The sequence below is a fragment of the Theobroma umbraticum genome, unplaced genomic scaffold (assembly GCF_002168275.2).
Source record: "Theobroma umbraticum cultivar Fairchild unplaced genomic scaffold, ASM216827v3 scaffold_81.0, whole genome shotgun sequence".
NCBI lineage: Eukaryota > Viridiplantae > Streptophyta > Magnoliopsida > Malvales > Malvaceae > Theobroma > Theobroma umbraticum.
In genome coordinates this window covers 438,803-461,905 of record NW_018397268.1, presented here as the reverse complement: position 1 = coordinate 461,905, position 23,103 = coordinate 438,803, and the positions used below count along the sequence as shown (strand labels likewise).

Below are 23,103 nucleotides of genomic sequence, written 5' to 3'. Positions count from 1 at the left end.
CTCACCATATTTGGCCAAGAGAAGCTTTGCGAGCAAGGATCTCTCTAAAAACTGAGAAAACAAAGAAACAGAGCTTCGTTAATGGCGATCTCTCATCGAGAGAGAGAGAGAGAGAGAGTTTTTTCTTTATGTAATCGATACTTCTTTTTTAGATAAATTTCAAAAAAAGAAAGAAAAAGAGAGAGATCACCATATTCATCCAAGAGAAGCTTTGCGATCAACGAACTCTCTGGAGTAAAACATTTTATTTTTCTTTGTTCTTTACCGGCTTTTGGAACTTGAAAAGAGATAAAAAAAAACTGAGAAAACAAAGAAACAGAGCTTTCGTTGATGGAGTTTCTGAGAGACGGAGAGGGCGAGAGAGTTTTCTTTCCTTTTATAGCAAATAGCAAGAAGCGATTTGCGCGGGCCTTTCATTAGTGCGTAGCTAAATAGCAAGAAGCGATTTGCGCGGGCTAGCAATTGAATTCAAATGATGCGACGGCATGTAAACGGGGAGTCTTAATCTTACAAGCAGGTGCATGAAAACTTTCGATGCTACTTCTGTAACGGAGCAAGAAACTGATCCTAAAACGGTGCGTTTTCTTTGCCCCATTTCTTCTGTGGCTAGTGACCCTTTATAGAGTACGTCCCAAAAGTGCAAGACCCGCAGAGAAGCTTCAATTGTAAATTAAATACACTGAATAAAAATTTGTAAAATATGAATGTCATAACATGGATGGAAGGGAGGAAGAAGATGAGGAGGCCGAAGGCAGAGAAGAGCAATTTCCCCTTTGCATAAGGACCTGAGAGATAACATCATAACCCATAGTTTTAGCCATGTAGAGAGGAGAGACCCCTCTTGTGTTCTTGGCCTTAGCATTAGCTCCTTTCTCAATCAACGCCTCCACTGTTTCCAAGTGGCCACCCTCCACCGCCAGATGCAACGCCGTGTGGCCTTCGTTGTCCCCACGTTCCAAGTCCGACCCCGATTCTATGAGCACGGAAACCACGTCCCGGTGACCTTTTATGGCCGCCGCATGCAGGGCGGTGAGTCCATATTGGTCCTGAAAATTCGTGGCGGCTCCATTTTGCAAGAGTGATTGTAGCCGCCTCGCGTCTCCACGTCTTGCCACCATCAGCACTTCCTCTCCACGTTCCATGATCTCCACCATTTCTTCCTACATGATCATGCAATGTTCTTGTCAGTTCACTCATGGAACAGATCTTTGGCAGGCCACGGAAAAAACAAGATAGCTTTCGATTAAAGAACTCATTTAGCAATTAGCATTAGGATTGACCTATGTTTGATTGCAATGGCCAAATTTAATCATAAATGCAATGGCAAGTAAGATATAGAATTCTGATTAAAAATCTTGATTGCAATAAATTTATTTTCAATCGTAAAGATAAGTAAAGACTTGCAATTGCAATCACAATTTATATTACATTGAATTACAATTTTTAATCATAATCATAATATCAAATTAAATAATGTGATTAGGATAATAATTAATCTACGATTGAGTTATGTTTAATTGTAATCATCAAACTTAATCATAAATACAATATCAAGTAAGAAATAAAATTCTAATTAAAAATCTTAGATTACAATAAATTTGTTCTCAATTGCAAACACAAGACCTATAATTACAATCACGATTACTTTAAAATACAATTTTTAATCATAATTGCTATATCAAACTATTAATCATAATTGCTATATCAAACTAAATAATAGGATTCATCATTCTGGTGGTTAATCTACTTCATTAGGATAACCGTTAATCCATGATTGAGTTACTTTGATTGAAATCATCGAACTTAATCCTAAATAAAATGTCAAGTTAGACGTGGAATTCTGATTAAAAATCTTGATAGCAATAAATTTGTTCTCAATCGCAAAAGCAAGTAAAGATATGTGATTACAATTACATTCACAATTACTTTTAATTACAATTTTTAATGGTAATAGTACTATTATTCTATTTGTTAATCTACTTCATTGGCATAATGGTTAATAACCTAATATTCTGAGATTTTATAAGCTTAATTTGGGGATAGGCATAAACTCAATTTCATTGCAACTTCATTAACAGTATGCCTTCGGCTTTGGTATTTTAGGGCCGAACGTTCCATATACCAATAATTGAATGCCAAAATTGTAACACCTCAAAAATACTTACGTGTCCCTTATCACGAGCGATATCAAAAGCTGAACGGCCACGATCATCAGGAATCGTGGGGTCCGCGTCCATCTCGATCAACATTTCTACCATCCGACGGCTCCCATTGGCTGCAGCCCTAAACAGTGCAGTCCTCCCATCCTTGCTCTTTGCATTCTTATCCACGCCCGATTCAACCAATATCTTAGCACACTCGATATTCCCCTTGCTCGCCGCCAAATGCAACGGTGTTCTCCCTTCCTTGTCTCTCCAATCCAACGGCTCGCGTCTCCCCTTTCTTAACAACTCCACGAGTTCTTCCGTTTGATCAAATACGACTGCCACGTGTAGCTCAGTCCATCCTTTTGATTCCCACCGTGGATCCAGCTGATAAAAACCCGCATCATTGCCATCTTCTTCTTCCTCACGTGAGGCTGTCCTTAAACCGGCCTCGAGCAGCAAATTCACCATGTCCTCCGAGTTAGCCAACTGCGTCGCGACTCGGAGGAGTGACTCAGCTTCTCTTGTCGATAAATCATACAAAACCGACTTCTGTCTCTTGATCATGTTCTTCACAACCTCAAAATCTCCACAACTAACAGCATGATGGAGAAGAAAGGGCCCCACGAAGGCGACCTTGAGCTTGATATCGTGAGTTGCCCGAGCAGAAAGCCACGAGTTGACCGAATCGGAGTGAGCTGTCATGCCGGAGTCAAGGTCGAACAGGGCGGTCCTGATGAGGAAACGGTCGGAATGAGAGCGAGGAAAAGTGGGTGGGATCTGGTCTTGAGGTTTAAGAACGATTTGCAGAGCAACATGAGATAATGGGGGAACGAGTCCACTCGGCGGATTGACCAAAAATTTGTGAGGAGCAGAAGTTTGGACCTTGAAAGCAACCGGAAAAGCAGGGCAAAGGGACCTTAGAACCAGGTTGCAGCGGCATTTGCTGTTGAGTACGAAGTTTATACGAACTTCGGGCTCTGAAATTTCCAACAAATTTTCCATTTGCAAACAAAAAATTTGGCGATTGCAAAGAATCCTTTGCTGTTGAAGGTTGATTTGAAAGTTTATGGTATTCTCTTCTGACAATTGTTTGGATTAAAGCTTACATGTGATCTTGTAGGGACCAGATAATATATGTATATACATAGCCTAAGGAATTAGGCATGTGATGGGGAATGTTGGATTTTTATGTAAATGAAGATTTTAATAATAGGAATATTTCATTTAATGGTTATTTATATGTACTTTCACGTTAAAAATGGAAAGCAAGTAGAGATAAGATAACACATAAAAATGGAATAAATGTGGCTTCTTTTACTAATAGGACAAGCTTGCAAGGTTATGTGTTAGTAATAAATAGACATTTATTCTTTAAGACTTTGCACAACCAAAACATTTAAAGATATATGTATCAAGAGAAACACATGAATGTTTGTTCCATGAAACACATTTCTTAAAAATGAATTAAGTATATTTACAATCACAATCAAATAGTTTTTAATATTTTAGCTTCTTTAATATTAATTCAGTGTTTTATCGGTGTATATTATCTATTAACATAGTTTTTGTGTAAGGGTAGATCCAAGGTGGTGATGGTTTTCAATTTTTTATTATTATATAGAAAATTTAAAATATTTAATTTTTATTTACTTTTTAAGTAAAATCCGAATTAAATATGGTAATACTTTTCCCTAATTTTTATTTAATTTTAACTTAACAAGAAAATTCCCAAAGAGTGATGATCTGGTGGGCCTTGCAAATTGCCATCTTCAAGCCTTGACAAAGAAGCCTACCAAAAGTATAAACACATGCAAAAGAACTGAAATTTTCAAAGAAAAAAAAAAATGTGCTACTACTACTACTCAGCCTTCATTCTCTTCCTCTTCCTCACCAGAACAGTGCCCACCTTCACCGCACCTGATCATTTCCTTAAACCTTTAAAATCCCCGAAACCAGAAGTCCAGGAATTTTTCGAGCTGACCAATCCTCTACCGTCCGATCACCTGACTCCCTCATGCTCCGTCACCGTCATCCACCATTCATACGCCAACACCGTCAACTCCCCTCCTTTCTCCAAGCGTTACTCCCCTCCCTCTGATTGCCCTCCCCCTTGGCCACGCGTCGTCCTCGAACTACGCGTTGCCTCCTCCGGTGAACAGTACGACCGCATCGCCGCTATCTGGCTCGATGGTGCCGAGATCCTCCGTACCAGCACGGCGGAACCGACGGAATCCGGAATCTTCTGGAGAGTTCGAAAGGATATCACTAGGTACTCTTCTCTTCTCTCGAAATCCCGAATTAACGCCACCATGATGCTTGAAAACGTCGTTAATGACATTTACACCGGCGTTTACCACGTTCATGTTTCCTTCCTATTTTACAAAGAAAACGTTATCCCACAGGACGTTGGGATTCCGTCGATTATTTCTCCGAATAAAAATAATTATAATCTCGGCACTACTGATATGGGGTTATTCCAAACGCCGTCGGATTTGATAATCCCGATTTGCGACAATGGACAAAGAGGGCATTGGTTCAGGGTGGAGAGCGAATCGGACGTTCACATGAAGAAAGTTCGATTTCCCAAGAATACCCTTCAGGTCGTTTTGGAATTATACGCGTCGTTTCATGGCAACGATGAGTTTTGGTATTCGAACCCGCCAAATTCTTACATCCGGTTGAACAACTTGACTACGGAGCGCGGGAACGGCGCATACAGGGAAGTTTTTGTGACTATCGACGGTAAATTCGTTGGGTCGGAGGTGGTTTTTCCGGTTGTTTTCACCGGTGGGATCAACCCTTTATTTTGGGAACCGGTCGTGGCTATCGGGGATTTTAAACTGCCTAGCTATGACTTGGATTTGACCCCACTTTTGGGATGGTTATTAGATGGGAAATCTCACGAGATTCGTGTCGGCGTCGACGATGCGATATCGTTTTGGCTCGTCAATGCGAATCTGCATATCTGGTTGGACCATGGAACTTCCAGAGTCGAAGCTAAATCCATTGTTTATAACAGCCCAGCTCTTACCATCGAACGTCAGGAGGCTTTCAGATTGCTCGACGGGTCATTTCGGATTAAAGCCAAGCGGAAAAGTGAGTTCGCTGGGTGGGTTAAGTCCAAAGCTGGCAACTTCACCACCATTGTTTCGCAAGAGTTCCGGGTGACAAATTTGATAAGGTTCTACTCCAACGGAACGTACAAGGTTGTGAAACAGAGGGTTAAGGCAAAGAGGGATTCAAGGATTAGAGCTGATTCCGGTAATTTGATCGGTCGTGCTGTTACTCGAAGGAGGTATCCTCTCACTGTGATTACTTCCACTGTTCCATTGGCGCATAAGGCGGATGAATATTTGCTGGTCACGAACGTTTCTCATGCTTTGAATGAGAGGCGAATCAATGGGAATTACAAGCGTATCGTTTACAACAGGCAGGATTCGGAAGGGTGGATGAAGGTTAGGGATCATTCTGTTCTGTCCGGCGAAGCTACCACTTGGCAGAGATACAATTTCAGGGATGAGTTCGGTTGCTACTCCCGGACTGTTCTGGCATTCAACGGCAAGCTTATCGGTGACAATACAACGTTTTCTTGTGCAGCTTCTACGTAGTTTCAGTTGTTTCCCTTGTCTCTGTGCATTACCAAAATTTGTATCGAACATTCCAAATTAACATTTCTTCTGTATGAATATGTGTCAGCTTCAGCTTCTGTGCTTCTACAATGTTATGGTAAATAGCCTCTTATGTATTTTCCACTAGTACTTTTCTATGCATTCCAGATTTCTCCTCCTCTTTACTAAATGAACGTTGAAATTTTATATGCTAACATGGATGAAAACCAATAAAGTATTGGGTAATTTTGAAATATTTCAATTCAAATGTTTTTATTTTAATAAATTTTTTTAATTACTATCTGAATTCGTATTCGAATATTTTAAACATTATTTATTAAATATTAGTATCCGTTAAATGGTTAAATAAAATAAATTTCAAATTAGTTTTTATGTATATTGTTTATGAAAAATAAATTAATAAATTCAAATTAATTCATAAAAAAGATTATAATTCAAAATCATTATTAAGATAATTAAAGAATATTAGTAAATATTACCTTAATTATAAGTAATTTATAAAAAAATAATATATATAAAACAAAAATTTAATATTAAAATTTATTGTTTATAATTGAATTCGGTTAGTGAGTTTTTTAAAATCACTATCCAAACCCATGATGAGTAACAATTTTAATACTCGAATCTTGTCCAAACCCGATTATAGGGTTCTTTAATCTTTATCTACTCGGTTTGAGTAATGCAGGATATCCCATAATAAAATATCATCGACATTCCTATTAATACTAAGCTTCTCTAAACTTCTAGAGAAAGATGGGCAAATACTGATGTAGTGAATCGAATAATCAAAGCAAAGAGAGAAACGTACGTACTGGATAATTCAAAGAGATGTAATAGCTTTCATTGGAAACTTCATTGACTTCACAGAAATTGTCAGGATCTATGCGCTTCAGGATTTTAATTCAAGGAAAAAAATGTGGACGAGGCACGACCGTATGCTGTAGCTTTTCCTTTCGAGCAGTTGAGCAAACTGTGCAAAATCACTACTGGACCTGTTTTTTTTATGGCCAAGCAAAACTCAGATATTTGAATTGACTGATTATTGTATGTTATGCTATAAAGTCAGAGTGGACAAACCTAGGTAGCTGTTCATGCTTTTTTCGTTTAGTCATCACTTGGACGCCAAGAACCCTTCTTGCCAACGAGAAATTGGCCTTCATAAAGGCTCGTTGACCAGTGAAGTGAACGCAGCACCGGATTGAGCTCCTTGATTATTTCCATGGTGTCCTGGACCAAGAGATATCCACCGGGTCTCAATATGCGATCCATTTCCACAGCTACATCTATAATGTCACATCTGACATAGATGCAGAATCTCAGATCAGATTCCAGGATAAATCCTGATAACTTCAAATTTAGAAGGATAATGCAGTAACTGGCTTTAGTCATCTATTAGTAATTTATTCAATACTCGAAGTATAAATCAGTGATAAAGCATAAAAATAGTTAGATCATTACTTTATGGTATCAAAACAGCATACCTCTCTTTAAGGTTTCCGAAGAGAAAGCTGGAATGCAGTATATCATATGTTCGAGGGTAAGTATTAAAAGACTCACACCAGTCATGATAGACTCCAATCAATCCCCTGTCAAAAATAACGGGCAAAGTATCTTGTGCATCAATAGGTACAACATTCATCACCCAGAGTGGTTGCTCAATAAGTGCTGCAGCAAATCTGCAAACCACAAATTCCAAAAGTAGTTGTGAGAATTCTTTACCTGAGAAAGTTCAAAATAATTTGTTACTATAATTTTTTAAATTTAAACATTAATACGTTTGAGATTACAAAGAAAACAAGAAAAAAACAACAGAGAAGTCTAAAACTAGCAGACATGCAATAAAATCCAATGCAAGAATGAAACAAGCAACCTTTTTTTTTATAAAGAAACATCAAGTAACTTAAAATATTTCTTACCCTCCATAACCAGCATTCATATCCATCACGTTTCTAATGCTTGCCCAGTTTATAGCCAGACCATCGAGATACACATCTGACACAAGTGTTGCCCAATGTTTCGAATCCTCATTGAAAATATCTTTAGCATCTGGTTCAGATGGAAGGCTTGGAGGCTTACTGCTAAGCCTTCGGGGCCATGGTTTGGGCCAGCTGAGCAAGTTATCCATGTTATCAGCTGGAAGTCTGGAAAGACAATAGCTAAGAGGCTCATACCTGTAACAACAAATTGACATCATCAGAAGCATTTTCAACATAAATAGAGGGTAACACCAGATATGCCAACATTATTTTAGTGTTTATATCGCCTTTGCCAAGAAATAAGAAGTGGAAGATAACATAGCACATCTGTGCATATGCTCAAGCTTGTCTTTGAGTGTGCAATGTAAGATGTAGATATAAATCCTAAATAATTACCATGAGATGTTCTGGTTATTTTTCTGATCACACAAGGGCGGACTTTTTTCTTTGCGTTGCTCGTAACAGGAATACGAGGCAGGCTTTTGATATATTACAAGCCCAATTCCAGTTGAATCAACAGTTTTAGCCACAACTTTCCAGCACATGGACGTCGTCAAAGCCACCATAGCTGAAATAAGTCCAGAATATCAGATCAACAGCACATTCAGATTATACTAATTAAACAATGAAAACATAAGTGTAGGTGGCTAATCATAGCAGGGATAAAACCGGTTAACAAGGAAAATTTAAAGAAGGCATTTTTGTACCCCCCCTCTTTTTGAGGGCGTAGAGAGAGAGAGAGAGAGATTTATCCTCACACTTCCAAACATTACGATCTCTCTCATCGTCTCGATAAACTGGTGTAGCAGACCATATAAAGTATCCTCCTGGCCTAAGAATCCTGTTCAGCTCCAATAATGGTTTCCCACCTGCATTTTTCATTCAAAAGCATCACAAAAGTCTCAATGATTCCATGATATGCTAAAAATAGAAAACTGAAACAATAAAAATAAAATTAACAACATGGTCAATCATATGCTGAAAGGGGTTAATAAAAGATGTCATACCATCCCCATCCCAATGAACTCTGCATCGTGCACAATGTATCAAATCATATGCATTGTCTGGAAATGTCAGCTTTTGTGTACCAATGACAGAAAGTATAGCAGGAATTCCCCGCTCTAGAGCAAACTGTATCTGAGCTTCGTGTTCATCCTTTGGGGCAAATGACATGGTAATTACACCTTTGTCCAGCAAAAAACCACCAAAGCTGGCAACACCACAGCCAACATCCAAAATGACCCTAATGTGCTTCCCCCATTGAATAGCTGGTAACGTCTATAGAAAAAAAGAAGGGAAAAGAAGGCAAAGAGGTTCAGCAGAAAGTAACACAAGTTTTTTTGGGGTCTACTCTTCAACCAAGTGCAGACCAAATTTGATGAACAAATCAGCGATCAAGTGTCAATTTGCAGAAATATTGGAAAATCCACTGCATACCTTTTTTATGAAATCAATATAGCTAGTAACCCCATTCTTAAATTGTGTACCACCTCCAGGGAAAACGAAATAATCACCAGATTTACGCACCCAATTCTGTTCCTTCTTGTATTCCACAAGCTTAGGATGAGGAACATTGTCATACCAAATCTGGGGACAAGCAAGAATAGGTCATATCATGCACATTTTTAGCAAGTAGAACAGCATTAGAAATGTTTAGACATGACAAAGGTTTTTCATACTATAAGTTTTAGCACCCAGCTTCCAGCTTCCCAAAATCTGTCCTTAATATCCGACTTCAATTCTTTGAATTTCACTCGTCAGTCACATAAATAAAAGTAGTACTTCAGTAGCCTTATATTCACTTAATTCCAACTATGCGTCAGAGAAACGAAACATTTTAAGAGCAGTATTATTAAAATCCAATTTTTCAAGTCATTTAGCTCTTCAAAACTTATCCTAACGAGTCCATTAGTCAAAAGCCACCCACTGATGTTACCAAATTTTATCACAAAACTTTCATTTTTCAGTTATATTATTCTATAAATCACTTTCAAGCTCACATCACCAGAACTATAATTTCTAAATTAAACTATAAAAAAAATCTATAAATTAAACATTATTTCAAAAATTTGCAGTGACTAATCCAACTAACAGAAAACCTAACAAAAACCAATAAACCAGAATAAAATAAAATAAATATCTTACCAAAAATAAAAAGTAGTAGTAGTATCAAACAAGCTCAAGCTCACCATGTCCCTGCTCTTAGGCCATTGAACCGGAGCCTTATAACCACTCGGCAAGGGCACCAAACATCTCGGACTCGGACTAGGGCAATGTCTTTCCCTGTGCTCCATATGCTTCCTCGATTTCAGTTCTTTTATCGCTTTCCAGTTATCCAAACACGGTATGTAATCCACCGCCGCCGCCCCTAGTTTGCAGTTCCCCCATTGCACGTTTAAGCTCACACTCAAGTCCACCTCAGATGCCACGACGTTTCTGGACCGCGATTCTGGCGGGAACCGAACGGTTGCGTTGGGAGATCGTGATCGTAAAGAAGGCGGCGGCGGAGGAGGAGTAGGAGGTTGAGATTGGGAGACGTGGAGATCGGAGGAGAGAGGGAGGGAAAGGAAAGGGGAGAAGGAGTTGGTTAAGAAGAGGATTGCGAAGGAAATGAGGAAGATAGAAAGAGCGAAAAGGAAAGGATATTTCCGTTCTTTGAAGAGGTTGGGAACGGAAATCGGCATTTTCTTTTTCTTTTTCTTATCTCTTTGTTTGGATGGAGAGAAAATGAGAGGAAAGCGATGGAAAAATCTTAGCTGAGGCAGGAAAATCCGAGAAAGGGAAGCGGACGCGGTTAAAAGAGAGAAGGAATTCGAAATGTCGTTTTCCTTTTATTTAACGGTGCAAGTTGGTTTAATTCTCTGCCCACGGTCGCTGAGTCTTGCTCTTTGCTGGTTGTTTTGTTTAACAGAATTGAAAACAAATGGGAACAAAACCCCCAACCGCTAGACACCGGAAAAGTAAGGTTAATTTCAACAGTAAACGTCAGTTTGGGCTCATTTGGGCATTATGTATCTTAGTTAAAACTATTTTTTGGCCCAAAAACGCCCACCGTGGGGCTCGAACCCACGACCACAAGGTTAAGAGCCTTGCGCTCTGCCGACTGAGCTAGACGGGCTACGGTTTTCTAAGATTTGTAATGTCGTAAATTTTTTTGAGACGATAAAAAAAAAGTTTCAATGCATTGAAAAATGACTTTATCATTCTATTCGTATCTACACAAATATTTAATTTTAATAAAAAATTAATCACCATTAGATTCAATATAAGTTAATATTTTCTATTTATATGATTTGTTTTATATTAGTTATTATATGATCACATCATATGTCATATGAATAAAAAAAGTCAATTTATATTATATTTGATTGTAATTAACTTTTTATTATAATTAAGAGTTTATTTGAGTACAAATCAAAAGATAATGACTTGTTTAAGTATTGAACCTACTAGAAGAATGATCTTTAAATGCTTAAAGAAGAAGAAAGATAGGAGGAAAGCAACAAAACAGCCAAGAACTATTGTTAGAAAAATAGGGAAAAGAAAGGAGAAACTAAGCAACAACTTAATTACAAGTGTATGACATCACAAAGAAAATACAATACCGAAAAAGAAAAAGTGAAAGCATGCTATTAACAACACATTACAAAGCAGGAGAAAAGCAATAAAACCCCAAGAAGAAAGACTCAACCAGCATCTCTCTTTAGAACAGCTCAACCATAAAAAGCTAGGAGGATCGGATTAGGAGTAATTAAGAACCACAAGCCAGACTTGAATTGATTGAAGATTTGTCGTTCTTTGTCCTTTCCAATAAGAACACAAGCTCTCGTTTTGTGTTTTTTGAGTGTATAATCACAGGAGCTAAGCACAAGGTCAAGCAACTTTTCAAACAAAACTCTTCTCTCTCTTTCTCTTCTTCCTAAAGTACTACTTAAAACTACTGATCCAAGTTGGTTAACAAGCATGGCTCCAGGATTGAACTCTTTGGGGCTGACGACCCTTATCGTAGCGTCAGCAAGAAACGCCTCGACGTACCGGAAAAATTGCGAGCAGCTCGCTGAGCACGTGAAGCTGATAGGTAACCTGTTAGAGAAGCTGAAATCGACGGACCTGGTAACTTTGCCAGCCGTAAAAGAACCATTGGATGGCCTGGACGAGGCCCTGAAGAAAGCTTTGGACTTGGTGGAGAGTTGCAGGGACAAAAGCTGCCTTTACATGCTTGCCCTGGGATGGAGCATCGTCTATCAGTTTCGCCGAGTCCAAGCTGAGATTGGTCGATACCTTCAGCTCGTGCCTTTGATTTCACTTGTTCACGAATTTCAAATGCAAGTAAGCTATACTGTTACTGTACATACTCATTTTCTTTTTTCTTTTTGAGTTACAGTAAAATCAAATATTAGCAGTTTCTGTTTTGAAAGTTGAAAAAGGCTGTCATGCTTCTATTCGATGATCTTCTTTTTCCCCATTTTCTTGAAAAGTACGTGGATGAACTGTTTTGTTGTTGAAAAAGATGGGTTCAAGTTCAATCAGGAGAGTGGCATTGGCCCTTGCATTGTAGATTTTTCGGGTTCCAATTGTCAGAACTGGGCCCTAGATGACATGAACACCTAAGATTCTGTACAAAATCTTGACTTCATCAACTGTTTGTCGGTGCAATTTTACTTCACTGTTCAATGCAAGTTTTCATGGATGAAAAGAACAACTAAAAGGAGTTTTGTCTTGGAATGGTTAAACCAGAACTTGGAGGAATGCTTGCAGGCAATCGAACAGGATCGGAGGGAATACAATCTGGACAAAGAGGATGTGGAAGCCCAGAGTGTTATACTGAAACCTGACAGAACAAAGAAAGATGCAAACATATTGGAGAAATCCCTGTCTCGCAGGTACCCTGACCTGAGATTCCATGAAGCTTTGCAAGAAGAAAAAGAGAAGCTGCACGTTGAGCTGCAGCGATCACGAACCATTGATGATTCTAAGCAGTGCCATGTGATTGAACATCTCATCGATGTCACTGAAAATGTTGTTAATGTGCTCCCTGGAAAGGAGGTTCATAAGCTCCTTGTCAATGAGCCAGCCTATATAATAGCGGGGTAAATACTTTCGACCTGACTCTTAGCTTTGTCTTTTGTCTCTCATGTAAGAAACCTCAATTCAGAAAATTCTACATTTTCTCATAAAAGAGATTCGAACCCAATTTTTTGAATATCAAGATATATACACTTATTATTGAATTAATCGGTTGTTGATTACCCAGAACAGGTACATGGCCAATGAAAAACCTAGAGGGGGAGAACTTGGGTTGAAGACTGAAGAACGATGTCAATCCGAATGGCAGGTTGATCTTTTCGATTGTTGCAGTGAACCTTGTTTGAGTGAGTTGCAACAAAATTCTTCATAAACTTTGGCTTATTTGATATGGAAAACTTTTGATTTTCCCATAACTCTAAACATTATTCTTTCATTTTCCAGGCTTGAAGAGCTGCTTCTATCCTTGTGGAGTTTTCTCAAGCATAGCAAATGTTGTCTCCAAGGGAAAAACCTGTGAGATCCTCCTGCTTAAGCCTGGTTAATTTGTTATCCCAAGTCTGATTGTTGTGTTTTTACACAGCTCGAGAACAAGCCATCAGTGATCTAATGGCATACTCCCTCATCTGTGGCTGCTGTTGTTACTCTTGCTGCATACGGAAGAAACTGAGAGAACTTTTCAAAATAGAGGTATTCACTGGTTGTACCGGAAATTTTGCTTTAAAAGCTTTGAGTTTGATTCTGATACTAATTTCCATCTTTCCAGGGAGGTTCATGCGAAGACTATCTAACCCATCTCATCTGCTGCTGCTGCGCAATGGTTCAGGAGTGGCGTGAGCTGGAAGCCAGAGGCTTTGAAGGTAAAACTACATGAATATTTCTTCTCATTCATAACCGTGAAACCTCGTTAAAAATGACTGATAATGCTACTAAAACAAGTTCCTGCTAAGCATTTCTTTCAGTGTTAAGAACTAAAAATTTCCTAAGCATTCATGGCTGACTCATGATCAGTGCTGAATTTAACCTGTACATTCAACTTATTGCAGGATGTGACGGGAGAGAGATGATTCCTCCGCCATACCAGTACATGAAGCCTTAATATCCCTCGATATATTGACATAAATTGACTGCAAAATGTTTACATGATATAGATATCTATTGACAAATGTATCACAAGTTTTACGCTTGAATAATCTCTCATATAACTATCAAATACGCATGAAATATATATAATACACGTCATTAGCAACATGCTACATAGCTATGTAATTCCCATTATTTTAACAGTTTGATCAGCCTGTTTGATGTAGTTTCCTTTGTTGCAAACAGTAGATTCCCATTTGCTAGTCTCTAATATTTGTTTTTTCCAAAAAAAATAGTAAAACGAAGAAGAAGAAGAAAAAGATAGTATAATGTTGAGAATCTGACTCCGACATGAACCCTTCAATCAGAAAAACCTATCGTACCAAGAATTCTTGTTGTAGAAAAATTTTGTTTTGTGTTAGCATTGGAGTCAATCCAGAATGAAACTCTGCTAGAATGTAGTGGTGCCCGTGGCTGAAAATCACACCAAGAAAGGAGTGGCAACAAGGAAAATGAGTAAGAATTTATACCTTCTTATTCGTATCTTGAGAAGCAAACTACAATTCAACTCTGTGGGACGGAATATCATCGTTCCCCAACCCAAAGAACCAACGAAACAGTTGCGATAACTTACTGGTTTCAGGCTTCGGCTTAGGCTGATCAAGATTCACATTGCAAAGGGTATTGTAATCATGCTTTAAATGAGGCCGCACAATTCTCTCCTGAGAATGTCATGAAAGTTATAAGAAATAGAGTACAGTCAATATTTTGTCATTATTTTCATAAACATAGATGATGGATGATTATAGTACCTTGAAAACTTCAAATGGACAGAAATCAGTACCATCACAACCCTATTTATAAAAAAATAACATTAGCATCAAATTGATATTAGAAGATATTGACATAATCACAAATAAGAAAAGGTGCATCCAAAAGTAGCATGTTCCATAACTTTCCAAGCACTACGAAACCAGGAAAAAGGTAAAACTCCACATTGTCCTAACTAGAAAAGACAAAAATAACTCGTCTTTTGCTGGTATAACCTGTTAATTACTTAAAGACTAAGCGAAGAAACTATGCAGTCAAAAATAGCTTACTGGCATTGGGGTGGGATGCTCATTGTGTAGGACTTGCACAAAGTACTTGCTTGAAAAATTTGCAGGACAACTGTATAAAGCCAGCATATTATTCCCAGCAAAAGGTGCCACAGTGCTGCCTCTCCAATTTCTATTCTGGGGAGGCTTTGGAGGGAGACCCAAAGGCTCCTCCTTTTGTATTCGTTGGAAATCTGCAATGTTTAAATAAACACCAAAATATCAGCATATAACAAAAAGTTTATACATTTGCAGATAATCGTGCTTATACTTGTAGTATAAAAAAAAATCATGAAATGATAAAAGGCCTGAAAGCACTGACCAGATCCTTCAAGGAAAAGCCCAAGCAAGCATGAAAAAGGAACCACAGTTTCTGCATGTGCAAACCGCAGTCTTGCCTTCTCATAAGTGCCAGGAGCTTGGTTATCTACACATAAGAAGGGAAAAAATCAGAAGTCAAAGTTGGGAACAAGCCATTATCAAACATCATTTTACAACATACATCAGTAATCCATAATTACAAGAAAATATATCTGATCTATTTTAGGCTCAGCGAGCTCTCAAGAAACTGTGCTATGTTGGGCCATATAAAGCATAAATAACGAATGGCAACAATAGCAACAATAACAATACTTTTGATTTATTGAGAAGAAAAAAAAAACAATACTCTTGATTTTTTCCTAACTTTATTCTCTAGAATAATAACTTGTAAGAAGAAAAGTTATAAACAGAAGAAGTCAATTATGTAATGCATATGCTCAGATGGTAAGACATAATAGTTGCAAATGCAAATTATTCTGCCATTGCCGACCCTAGACTGTAGTTACTAATAACAATAAAGAACAGAATCACTACTGGATATAGTAAGAGAACACTTGATAGGCAATTCAAGGATAATCATTTCAATAGGCTCCTCACTTCTTGACATATAAAGACTACACAACTAAAACCTCATCATAATACTACCTTCTTTAGCCTTGATAGCTTCCTCCATGGATTGAACAACATCTTTAAGTAAAGGCACTCCCATTCGATAATTTAAGGATTTACCGTAGCCCTTCAATATAAACACCTCCAAATCATCCGTCCACTCCAGCAAAGCAACCTAAATATTTAGACAGCTTTTGCAGGTGAAAACCATAAAGCATAGAAGATAACATGATTCAATAAAAATGTATAGCTGAATTAGTTTGACAGATAAAAGGAATAAATCATCGGAAGCGTATTCCTCAAATTAAAGATCTTTTTTCATTTTTTATTTACGGAACAATGATAAAATAACCTAAACTAACAGGCATTTATCAAAAGGCCTTTCTCCTATATATTAATACATGTGAAGATCAGTAAATGCATATATATTAGATTAATATTTAAACATGAAAAGTATAAAAGATTTCAGCCGCAAACTTATATCATCTGCAATTAAAGATGATTTATATATTTTTTAACAAGCAATAGTAACATCAATGTTTTGAGAAAATACCTAAATTCCAGAAAAAGAGTTAGGGCCCTACATACTAAGAGTATTTTCAATATGATAAATAATGAGATACACATAGAAAAACTATTTCCGATCTTTCAAATGAACAGATCCTAACTCCAACAAAATGTTATGCCTGTTTTCTTCATAAAGAGTAATGAAGTATGAAAATACCTCAGTGGGACTGAAAAGACTGCAAGCTTGATCGGTTATATCCAACAAGGATGTTTCCTTCCATATCGAAAATCCAAAGGAACCAAAAATATAAGTAAAAAATTGAACTGTGAAAGCAATTTCTGATTTTTAACAGGATATGGACCATAAGATTTACATGAAAAGAAGATGACTACCTGTTTACACAGAAACCAGAGAGAAGATATATCCTGTCGTGTGAAATTGAACTCATATCGCCTTGCTAATGCAGAGGTAATTTCGTCGAGGATTGGTTCTTTCAGCTTGTCAACAGCAGGCCCATGGTTTTTCCTAAAGTCCTGTACTTATATATCCAGATGAAATAAGCGAATGAAAAAACAAACCTATTAAATTAGAGCACAATGTCTAAAAACCAATTTTTGCATAAAGAAAGAAAAAAGTTCAATGTACGAAAAACTGGAAACACATATACTTGTGTTGTTGCTTGAATAATAAGGGAGAAACATCATTTGTACCTTGTAGGTTTGACAACAATCAAAAAACCTCAAAACTAGGTCACTTGCGCGACTTTCACTTGTAACAGCAAAAGCTCGATGACGCCCTGGTCCTAGACTTCCTTTGCCACTAAATAGCCCCATGCCAAATGCAACAGCACTAGCAGAAGCCCGAGGAACCTTTCCCATAGAATAAGAAAGAGATGCACATGAGTTTTAACTAAATCAAGAAAAACATATACACAATTCGGCCAGCTTCAGAGCTGGAGTCATAAAATCAAAGTAATCAAAACTGGCATCATCCAAAAGTGAATATAGGGATAAAGAAAAAAGGGTGTTGAGTGCTCAGGAAGGGAGTAGTTAAGTATCATCCATATATTACGCCAGAAATTCCCAAACGAGTAAACAACCCGTGCCATCAAGTTGAAGGAATATCTCTGAATAAAGCATTTAATAGTAGAAGAACATAAAATTTCAAACATAGAACTCACCTGTGTTGTCTTTATGGGATACACATCGGGGTGGTATTCCACATTAAATATATCAGGAAATCTTTCCCTAACCCTGATTCCAAGCTGATACACTTCCTCTTCTCCTTTGATATCCAATTCTCCACCCATCAATTTTCCTTTCCAAGGAGATTCCCATTTCTGCAACCAGGCAGGAACTTTCTGCAGGGACAAATTCTTTTCTTTGGCATCTTTTAGAAGTTCTTGTACATGAGCAGCCAACTTTTCCAACTCTCTCATCCGCTTCTTAGTAGGAGAACGAGTTCCATGTCTTGCCTAAAAATTTGAATTGAGATCAATCTCCCTTTTAATTTTAATCTTGTAACAACCAATTTTGGACATTCAACAAGTAACACATAACCACACCGAAAATTTAAAAAAGACTGCAAAAAAAAAAAAGCGGTTTTTAAACAATTCAATAAGTAACACGCAACCTAATCACTTGCTGCTATAACTTCAACAATGCATTTTTTCAAAGGGTAACACATTCAGCAGCAAATCTTAAAGATATCCAATAAAGCTAAGAATAGTAAAACATTGCACAAAACTTATCCAACTTTTTCCATGCATCAACAAACAAACTTTGCAGTAAATCTAACTCAAAATGAATTCAAAATGCCTTCCTCATTTCACAAAGATTCGTACTCCTAATTTACGAATTATCATCCATGCATATCATTCTGTTTTTTGTTTTTCCCCAATTCAACAGTATTCCTAGCTATCTCAGAGCAATAAGAATTCGAAATTTATAAAAAGAATTTAAAGTTACCACGAGATTCAAGTGGATAGGAGCACATCCATCAGGAATATCAGAAGGTACAAAGGAATTGTCGACAATATCTTTCACTGCACTATATCTGCTCGAAAAAAAAAGAAGAAACAACAGGAAATAATTAAAATAGAAAGATAAACCTGATCCAGAATTGTCTCATTTAAACTATAACAAAGATTATAATCGAATTTCGATTAAACGGAGGAGGAGAGCGAGAGAGAGCGAGACCTTGTTACAGTAGATAGGTGTTGGCGCACATCAAAATCTTGATCAGCTTTTGAATTTGAAAACAACACTGAGATAAGCAACAAAATAGCAGCCATAGCCATCTTCTCCGGCGGCCGTGTTAGAAGAAAGAACAGGAGAAACGGAGGATATTAATTGAAAAAATTGAAAAAGTGAGAATAATTTCTCGAAGGCCCCCAAAGTGTAATATGTTAAAAGTAATTCCGCTACAGTGTAAAATTCAATACAAATACATTCGGAGAGGTTTTCCGCGTTTCTGCTTTTCTCCACGTTCTTCGAGGACCGCCAGATGACAAACCTTTCGTTCTTTCTGGTCGGTGAAAAACGGTCAAAGCACTCCACGTGGCAGTTTGACGAGACCTTTCTTAGGGATGTGGGTTTGGATTATGGGCAATTATTGGGCTTCTTTTTGGGTTCCTTGTATCCATTGTCAATTTATCATGGATTTATGGGAAGGTCCAAATTTATGTTGGATCAAATTTTCCCCCATTTTTAATGTGTAAATTTATTATTACATTTTTTAATTTAATTTAAAATAATTAAAAATTAAAATATTTATATTAATTATTCTTGATATAAAATTTTAAAAATCTCTTAACTAGTTAAAAATTTTAAATAAATCACTATTCTTTTATTTCATTCATTCAAATATTTGTGTTTTAATTTTAAATTAAATAATTTTTATAATTGAAAATTAATTAATTTATATTAAATCAAATAGTAATTTATTAATTATTATTAATTAATATGTCATATAATATTAATATAAAAAATGAAGTATCGAGTATTATGTCATGGTATTGAATCAATATGCATCATCGTAACGAACCAACATGCTACACAAGCATCACGTAAGCCTTTTAGCATTAGGTTTGTGATGAGAAGGACAATGAAAGCCTATACCCTCGTATAGAAGCCGATCTCTGCTATGGTCCCACAGAAATCAAGAAGAAAGTGAAACAAAGGAAAATTCTTAGATGGGATTTTGTGGCCTGAACAGGTTGAACCGTCACATGCAAAAGAAGTTAACAGTGGGTCTGAAAGAGAAATTTGGTTTGCCAAAGTTCACATTATCTCAGACTCTGAGTTGACTGGCATTACCTTTGTTGGTTAGCAGCACAAGGTTTGGCGTGAGCAGCTGGGCAGAGATCAATTTTTCTATTGGAAAGACTTTTCTTGGATTGATCTTTTTGGGTTCATTTTCCCAGTCATAAAGAACGAAAGGAAACTAACTTTAAGCTATTATATGCCAACTATGCAGGATTTAAGCAATGGAAAACAGTTAAAACATGTTGCTGGGGCAGTATGAAAAGGAGAAAAATATTCATTGGAGAAAGACCCAAGATAGCAAATCCATGAATCTATAACTGCTTCGATTAAGAGGACTTAAAAATATCCCATATAAGCTCTGATCATCAACACAAAAGTTTCTGTCTGCACTAATTATACAGCTTACAACCAAAATCTCTTGACAAGGAACTACTGACACAAGACCTTATAGAACAACCTCAGAGATGGAACACATCAACAAGTTTCGGTATCATGCAACAGCTTCCTCTCCCTCATGAAGAAGCATCTGATCAAAATGCCACACCCCTGGAATATCCACCGAAGATAAATAAGTTCACGGAATGAATAAAATACTAAGCATAAAAGTAGATGAACAAGATGAAATCATGGTCACATACAGTTGGTTAACATGAAAGTTTTCGCAAAATGATGACAAGTAAAGAGACTTCAGATTCATACCATGTCCTTTTCCAACTCTTCTTAACTGAGCCACATATTCTGATATTTTCTTGATGGCCTCCACCTATAGAGAAAGCAAGCCAAGATCAAAAGCATGAGATATTGTTTCTGTTATAATTTCGGCAGACATGTGTTGGAAAAGCTAAGTTCTTAAGAGTACAGCCACCAAAATTGTATTTCACCTGCTCAGCTAAGTATTCAGCTTCAATAAAATCTGCCAACTGCACATCGTGGTTCCGTTCAGCAACCTGTTTGGCAAAGCCTTGAGAAGATTAATTCAACGAAAACCATTTGCTATCATCTTAGAAACATCCACAATGTAAAATAACATGGCTGTTGAAGATGGTGTTATCCTATGAATTCATAAACCAAATCAATGAGACCTTAGACCTTATTAACATGTTAATTCAAACAGAAACAGGAAAGCAAAACGAGGGAAGAAAGTCTTACACTGTGCAAGTTCAAGAGCTTTGCGTTTGTTAGTTTCTCCAGGGACAAGGTAAGCTCCATCGCTAAAGCAAGGAATCAAATACAATCAGTTTCAACCACATACGTATGATAATGCTAACAGCTAAAGCACATTTTACTATTTTCAACTTATTTGACACGATCATGCAGTCCAATCCGGTATCAAGAAAAACAATGGGATTATATATAGCACAAAAGCCAAAATGCTACACGGAGTTAACAGAAGTGAATGTTCAAAAAGTATCTCTTCCTCGTCCAGATTTCTAATATATAAGCGCACCAAGCATACAAAGTTTCAAACATTCCTCCACAGTAGCAACATGAATCTTTATCTCATTGTTTTGTTCATGTACAACAAGGGAGTGAAAATAAGAAATGAAACACATTTTACCAAACCAACCATACATTTAGCTGCAATAATTCCAACTCACCATACAATGCATCTCCTTTCTCTGCATGGTCAAACTCAGAGAGAGGCATCACGATGGACTGCAGCTTCACTTTTCCACCTCGTTTGTTCTGCGAACAATAGACGCATGTGAATCAGGAAAACAAATCACAGGGACAAAAAGAACAACCAAACATTAAGCAAGCAACAGGTAGCATAGATAAAAAGAAACCTGGTATTTCATCAGTTTCTCAGCATGCTCTCTCTCTTCTAAGCTCGATTCCTTGAAGAACCTGTTCACCAGGAAGCCAGAAGTTAGCTCAAAAGGAAAAAGGGTACACCAAAAGGCTGAGCAAGATCGAGAATTTTCATGACGAATTACTTGGCAAGACCCCTGAGCGCAATGTTGTCTCTGTCGAAGTAGGCAAATATAGCATGGTACACATAGGAGACATTGTATTCGACACTGTCATTCCAAAAGATACGCAAGAAGACATTAGAACAGAAGCATATACACATAAAAACAACACAGCAAAATCAGAACTTCATCAATTCAACACATCTGAAAATCGATTAGAAAATTCTTTTTCTTTAAAGAAAAGAGAAAGAGTCTAGGGGTAATTCCTGGTTTTCACTGGCAATAAATCATAAAATTGAATTGGCTTTATAAAGAAGTAAAGAACAAAGCAAGAAAAGGTAAATCTTTTTTCTCAACTAGATAAGCAGATCAAAGCATACAAGAGCCATCTTTTTCAAGAATCTAGAAACTGACACCACCCACAGAAATACTATAAAAAAAGAAACCTTTTTTATATATAGAGTTGACTCAAAATCTTCAAGGAAAAGAAAAACTCACTTGATTTGTTCATTGACAGCAGCTTCACACTCATCAGTATACTTTTGACGAGCCAAAGAAACCTGAGGCACTTTTGGGACAAGATCAAGCTCCTTCTTGACCTCCTCGAAGGGCTCAAAAACGACACCGGTTAGTGGCTTGTTGTTGGCTCCCTTGGTAGCACAAACAATAACAGCCCCAGTTCCATTTTTCGGAGTGGAAACCCGAAGAGTCGGAGAAGTAAAAGAATTGAAAAGAGAGCTTTGAGATGAAGAAACAGAGGAAAACAGGGGACCCTGATTTTCCACTCGAGGATTCAACAAAGAAAAGGCTGGAGCAGCTTTCAGCAACATGGCTCAAAAAACGGTAAACAGACTCTTCAACGCAAAGGCAAAAGATTAAACAGAGACTTCTTGCAAACAGGAGAAGAAGAATTGAAGGGGGATTTGAAGTAAGGCTTACTGTGCGGTGGATGAAGATGGGGGAGGAAGCAAGCAGGCAGGGCGATAAAAAAGTAAGCTTGGGGATGGGCTTGGTGCCATTAGATGGATGACACGTGGACGGTTAGGATGCGGTGGTGGAGGTTGGGAGCGTGGCTGGCTCGTGGTTGATTTTGGAGATATCCAGTGTCCTGGCAGCCTTTACTAGGAATTTGCGATCCTCAAGGGCCACAGCAGAGGTTCTGTAACCACTGTATCATAAATAATTTGTCGGTACGAAATAGATGAGCAGTAGTTCTTTGTCCTTCCAGTTGTGTGGCAAAAGAGAAGACAATCAAGATGGAATATTGTATTCTATATTTTTTTTCTTTTTGCTGCTATTTTATTTAAAGCTTATGATCTTTTGAGTTGGATACTAATTTTTATATTGTTATTTTTTTACTTTTCTAATAAAGGATGGTAACAAATAAATGGATATTCTTTATTATTCGATTCATTTAAATAAAATTAAAATATTTTATAAACAAGTTCGAATAATATACGAATTTGTGTGGGGTCATATTTAGTAACGGATGCTTACATCATTTTTAACCAAATAAACAAGTTTATATT

At 37.3% G+C, this 23,103-nt stretch overlaps 6 protein-coding genes and 1 non-coding gene across 10 annotated transcripts; 2 read left to right on the top strand and 5 right to left on the bottom strand.

The window, feature by feature from the left end:
• Positions 1 to 655: 655 nt before the first annotated feature.
• Positions 656 to 3,329, bottom strand: LOC110424946 (protein VAPYRIN-LIKE-like). The gene is made up of 2 exons (XM_021439670.2): positions 2,166 to 3,329; positions 656 to 1,160 (listed from the first exon to the last, which is right to left on the bottom strand). The coding sequence occupies exons 1-2, from the start codon at positions 3,147 to 3,149 to the stop codon at positions 708 to 710; spliced, it is 1,437 nt and encodes a 478-aa protein (XP_021295345.1). The 5' UTR covers positions 3,150 to 3,329; the 3' UTR covers positions 656 to 707.
• A 420-nt stretch (positions 3,330 to 3,749) lies between these two features.
• On the top strand, positions 3,750 to 5,829 carry LOC110424943 (Peptide-N4-(N-acetyl-beta-glucosaminyl)asparagine amidase A protein). The gene has a single exon (XM_021439668.2). The coding sequence runs from the start codon at positions 3,992 to 3,994 to the stop codon at positions 5,753 to 5,755; it is 1,764 nt and encodes a 587-aa protein (XP_021295343.1). The 5' UTR covers positions 3,750 to 3,991; the 3' UTR covers positions 5,756 to 5,829.
• On the bottom strand, positions 5,654 to 10,638 carry LOC110424942 (putative methyltransferase PMT23). 2 transcript variants are annotated; one of them, XR_002445967.1, is made up of 10 exons: positions 9,942 to 10,638; positions 9,190 to 9,339; positions 8,760 to 9,030; positions 8,511 to 8,621; positions 8,149 to 8,320; positions 7,693 to 7,947; positions 7,258 to 7,452; positions 6,854 to 7,073; positions 6,589 to 6,768; positions 5,654 to 5,776 (listed from the first exon to the last, which is right to left on the bottom strand). XR_002445967.1 is itself a non-coding variant. In XM_021439667.1 (9 exons), the coding sequence occupies exons 1-8, from the start codon at positions 10,434 to 10,436 to the stop codon at positions 6,881 to 6,883; spliced, it is 1,842 nt and encodes a 613-aa protein (XP_021295342.1). In that variant the 5' UTR covers positions 10,437 to 10,638; the 3' UTR covers positions 6,330 to 6,768; positions 6,854 to 6,880. The 2 variants fall into 2 exon arrangements, 1 of the variants encoding a protein (XP_021295342.1); XM_021439667.1 differs by lacking the exon at positions 5,654 to 5,776 and having other exon boundaries at positions 6,330 to 6,768.
• Positions 10,639 to 10,797: 159 nt separating this feature from the next.
• On the bottom strand, positions 10,798 to 10,870 carry TRNAK-CUU (transfer RNA lysine (anticodon CUU)). The gene has a single exon. It is a non-coding gene; the product is annotated as a tRNA-Lys (tRNA).
• A 266-nt stretch (positions 10,871 to 11,136) lies between these two features.
• LOC110425132 (cell number regulator 13-like) lies at positions 11,137 to 13,961 on the top strand. Of its 2 annotated transcripts, XM_021439941.2 has the most exons (7): positions 11,137 to 12,081; positions 12,490 to 12,842; positions 13,012 to 13,124; positions 13,222 to 13,293; positions 13,361 to 13,467; positions 13,544 to 13,637; positions 13,824 to 13,961. In XM_021439941.2, the coding sequence occupies exons 1-7, from the start codon at positions 11,716 to 11,718 to the stop codon at positions 13,874 to 13,876; spliced, it is 1,158 nt and encodes a 385-aa protein (XP_021295616.1). In that variant the 5' UTR covers positions 11,137 to 11,715; the 3' UTR covers positions 13,877 to 13,961. The 2 variants fall into 2 exon arrangements, with proteins under 2 accessions (XP_021295616.1, XP_021295617.1); XM_021439942.2 differs by lacking the exon at positions 13,824 to 13,961 and having other exon boundaries at positions 12,511 to 12,842; positions 13,361 to 13,806.
• Positions 13,955 to 18,900, bottom strand: LOC110425131 (histidine acid phosphatase family protein). Of its 2 annotated transcripts, XM_021439940.2 has the most exons (12): positions 18,594 to 18,900; positions 18,363 to 18,450; positions 17,576 to 17,869; positions 17,106 to 17,264; positions 16,788 to 16,928; positions 16,612 to 16,668; positions 15,924 to 16,062; positions 15,280 to 15,384; positions 14,961 to 15,151; positions 14,673 to 14,714; positions 14,495 to 14,582; positions 13,955 to 14,334 (listed from the first exon to the last, which is right to left on the bottom strand). In XM_021439940.2, exons 1-12 carry the CDS (start codon positions 18,692 to 18,694, stop codon positions 14,312 to 14,314), a joined length of 1,428 nt encoding a protein of 475 aa, XP_021295615.1. In that variant the 5' UTR covers positions 18,695 to 18,900; the 3' UTR covers positions 13,955 to 14,311. The 2 variants fall into 2 exon arrangements, with proteins under 2 accessions (XP_021295615.1, XP_021295614.1); XM_021439939.1 differs by lacking the exon at positions 13,955 to 14,334 and having other exon boundaries at positions 14,359 to 14,582.
• A 1,063-nt stretch (positions 18,901 to 19,963) lies between these two features.
• FER4 (ferritin 4) lies at positions 19,964 to 22,740 on the bottom strand. The gene is made up of 8 exons (XM_021439707.2): positions 22,073 to 22,740; positions 21,599 to 21,682; positions 21,449 to 21,509; positions 21,260 to 21,347; positions 20,811 to 20,872; positions 20,543 to 20,608; positions 20,361 to 20,424; positions 19,964 to 20,207 (listed from the first exon to the last, which is right to left on the bottom strand). Exons 1-8 carry the CDS (start codon positions 22,402 to 22,404, stop codon positions 20,152 to 20,154), a joined length of 813 nt encoding a protein of 270 aa, XP_021295382.1. The 5' UTR covers positions 22,405 to 22,740; the 3' UTR covers positions 19,964 to 20,151.
• Positions 22,741 to 23,103: the final 363 nt, after the last annotated feature.

Coding starts and splice junctions, on each gene's coding strand:
- LOC110424946 (XM_021439670.2), bottom strand. CDS start 3,149: ATGGAAAATTTGTTGGAAATTTCAGAGCCCGAAGTTCGTATAAACTTC. Junction 1,161..2,165: donor TCGCTCGTGATAAGGGACAC/GTAAGTATTTTT, acceptor ATGATCATGTAG/GAAGAAATGGTGGAGATCAT.
- LOC110424943 (XM_021439668.2), top strand. CDS start 3,992: ATGTGCTACTACTACTACTCAGCCTTCATTCTCTTCCTCTTCCTCACC.
- LOC110424942 (XM_021439667.1), bottom strand. CDS start 10,436: ATGCCGATTTCCGTTCCCAACCTCTTCAAAGAACGGAAATATCCTTTC. Junction 8,321..8,510: donor AGATCGTAATGTTTGGAAGT/GTGAGGATAAAT, acceptor GACTTATTTCAG/CTATGGTGGCTTTGACGACG. Junction 7,453..7,692: donor ATGAATGCTGGTTATGGAGG/GTAAGAAATATT, acceptor TGTGGTTTGCAG/ATTTGCTGCAGCACTTATTG.
- LOC110425132 (XM_021439941.2), top strand. CDS start 11,716: ATGGCTCCAGGATTGAACTCTTTGGGGCTGACGACCCTTATCGTAGCG. Junction 13,125..13,221: donor TTGCAGTGAACCTTGTTTGA/GTGAGTTGCAAC, acceptor TTCATTTTCCAG/GCTTGAAGAGCTGCTTCTAT. Junction 13,468..13,543: donor GAGAACTTTTCAAAATAGAG/GTATTCACTGGT, acceptor CCATCTTTCCAG/GGAGGTTCATGCGAAGACTA.
- LOC110425131 (XM_021439939.1), bottom strand. CDS start 18,694: ATGGCTATGGCTGCTATTTTGTTGCTTATCTCAGTGTTGTTTTCAAAT. Junction 18,451..18,593: donor CACCTATCTACTGTAACAAG/GTCTCGCTCTCT, acceptor TTTTTCGAGCAG/ATATAGTGCAGTGAAAGATA. Junction 17,265..17,575: donor ATCCCATAAAGACAACACAG/GTGAGTTCTATG, acceptor TCTATGGGAAAG/GTTCCTCGGGCTTCTGCTAG.
- FER4 (XM_021439707.2), bottom strand. CDS start 22,404: ATGTTGCTGAAAGCTGCTCCAGCCTTTTCTTTGTTGAATCCTCGAGTG. Junction 21,683..22,072: donor GCTGTCAATGAACAAATCAA/GTGAGTTTTTCT, acceptor TTGGAATGACAG/TGTCGAATACAATGTCTCCT. Junction 21,510..21,598: donor GCGCTCAGGGGTCTTGCCAA/GTAATTCGTCAT, acceptor CCTGGTGAACAG/GTTCTTCAAGGAATCGAGCT.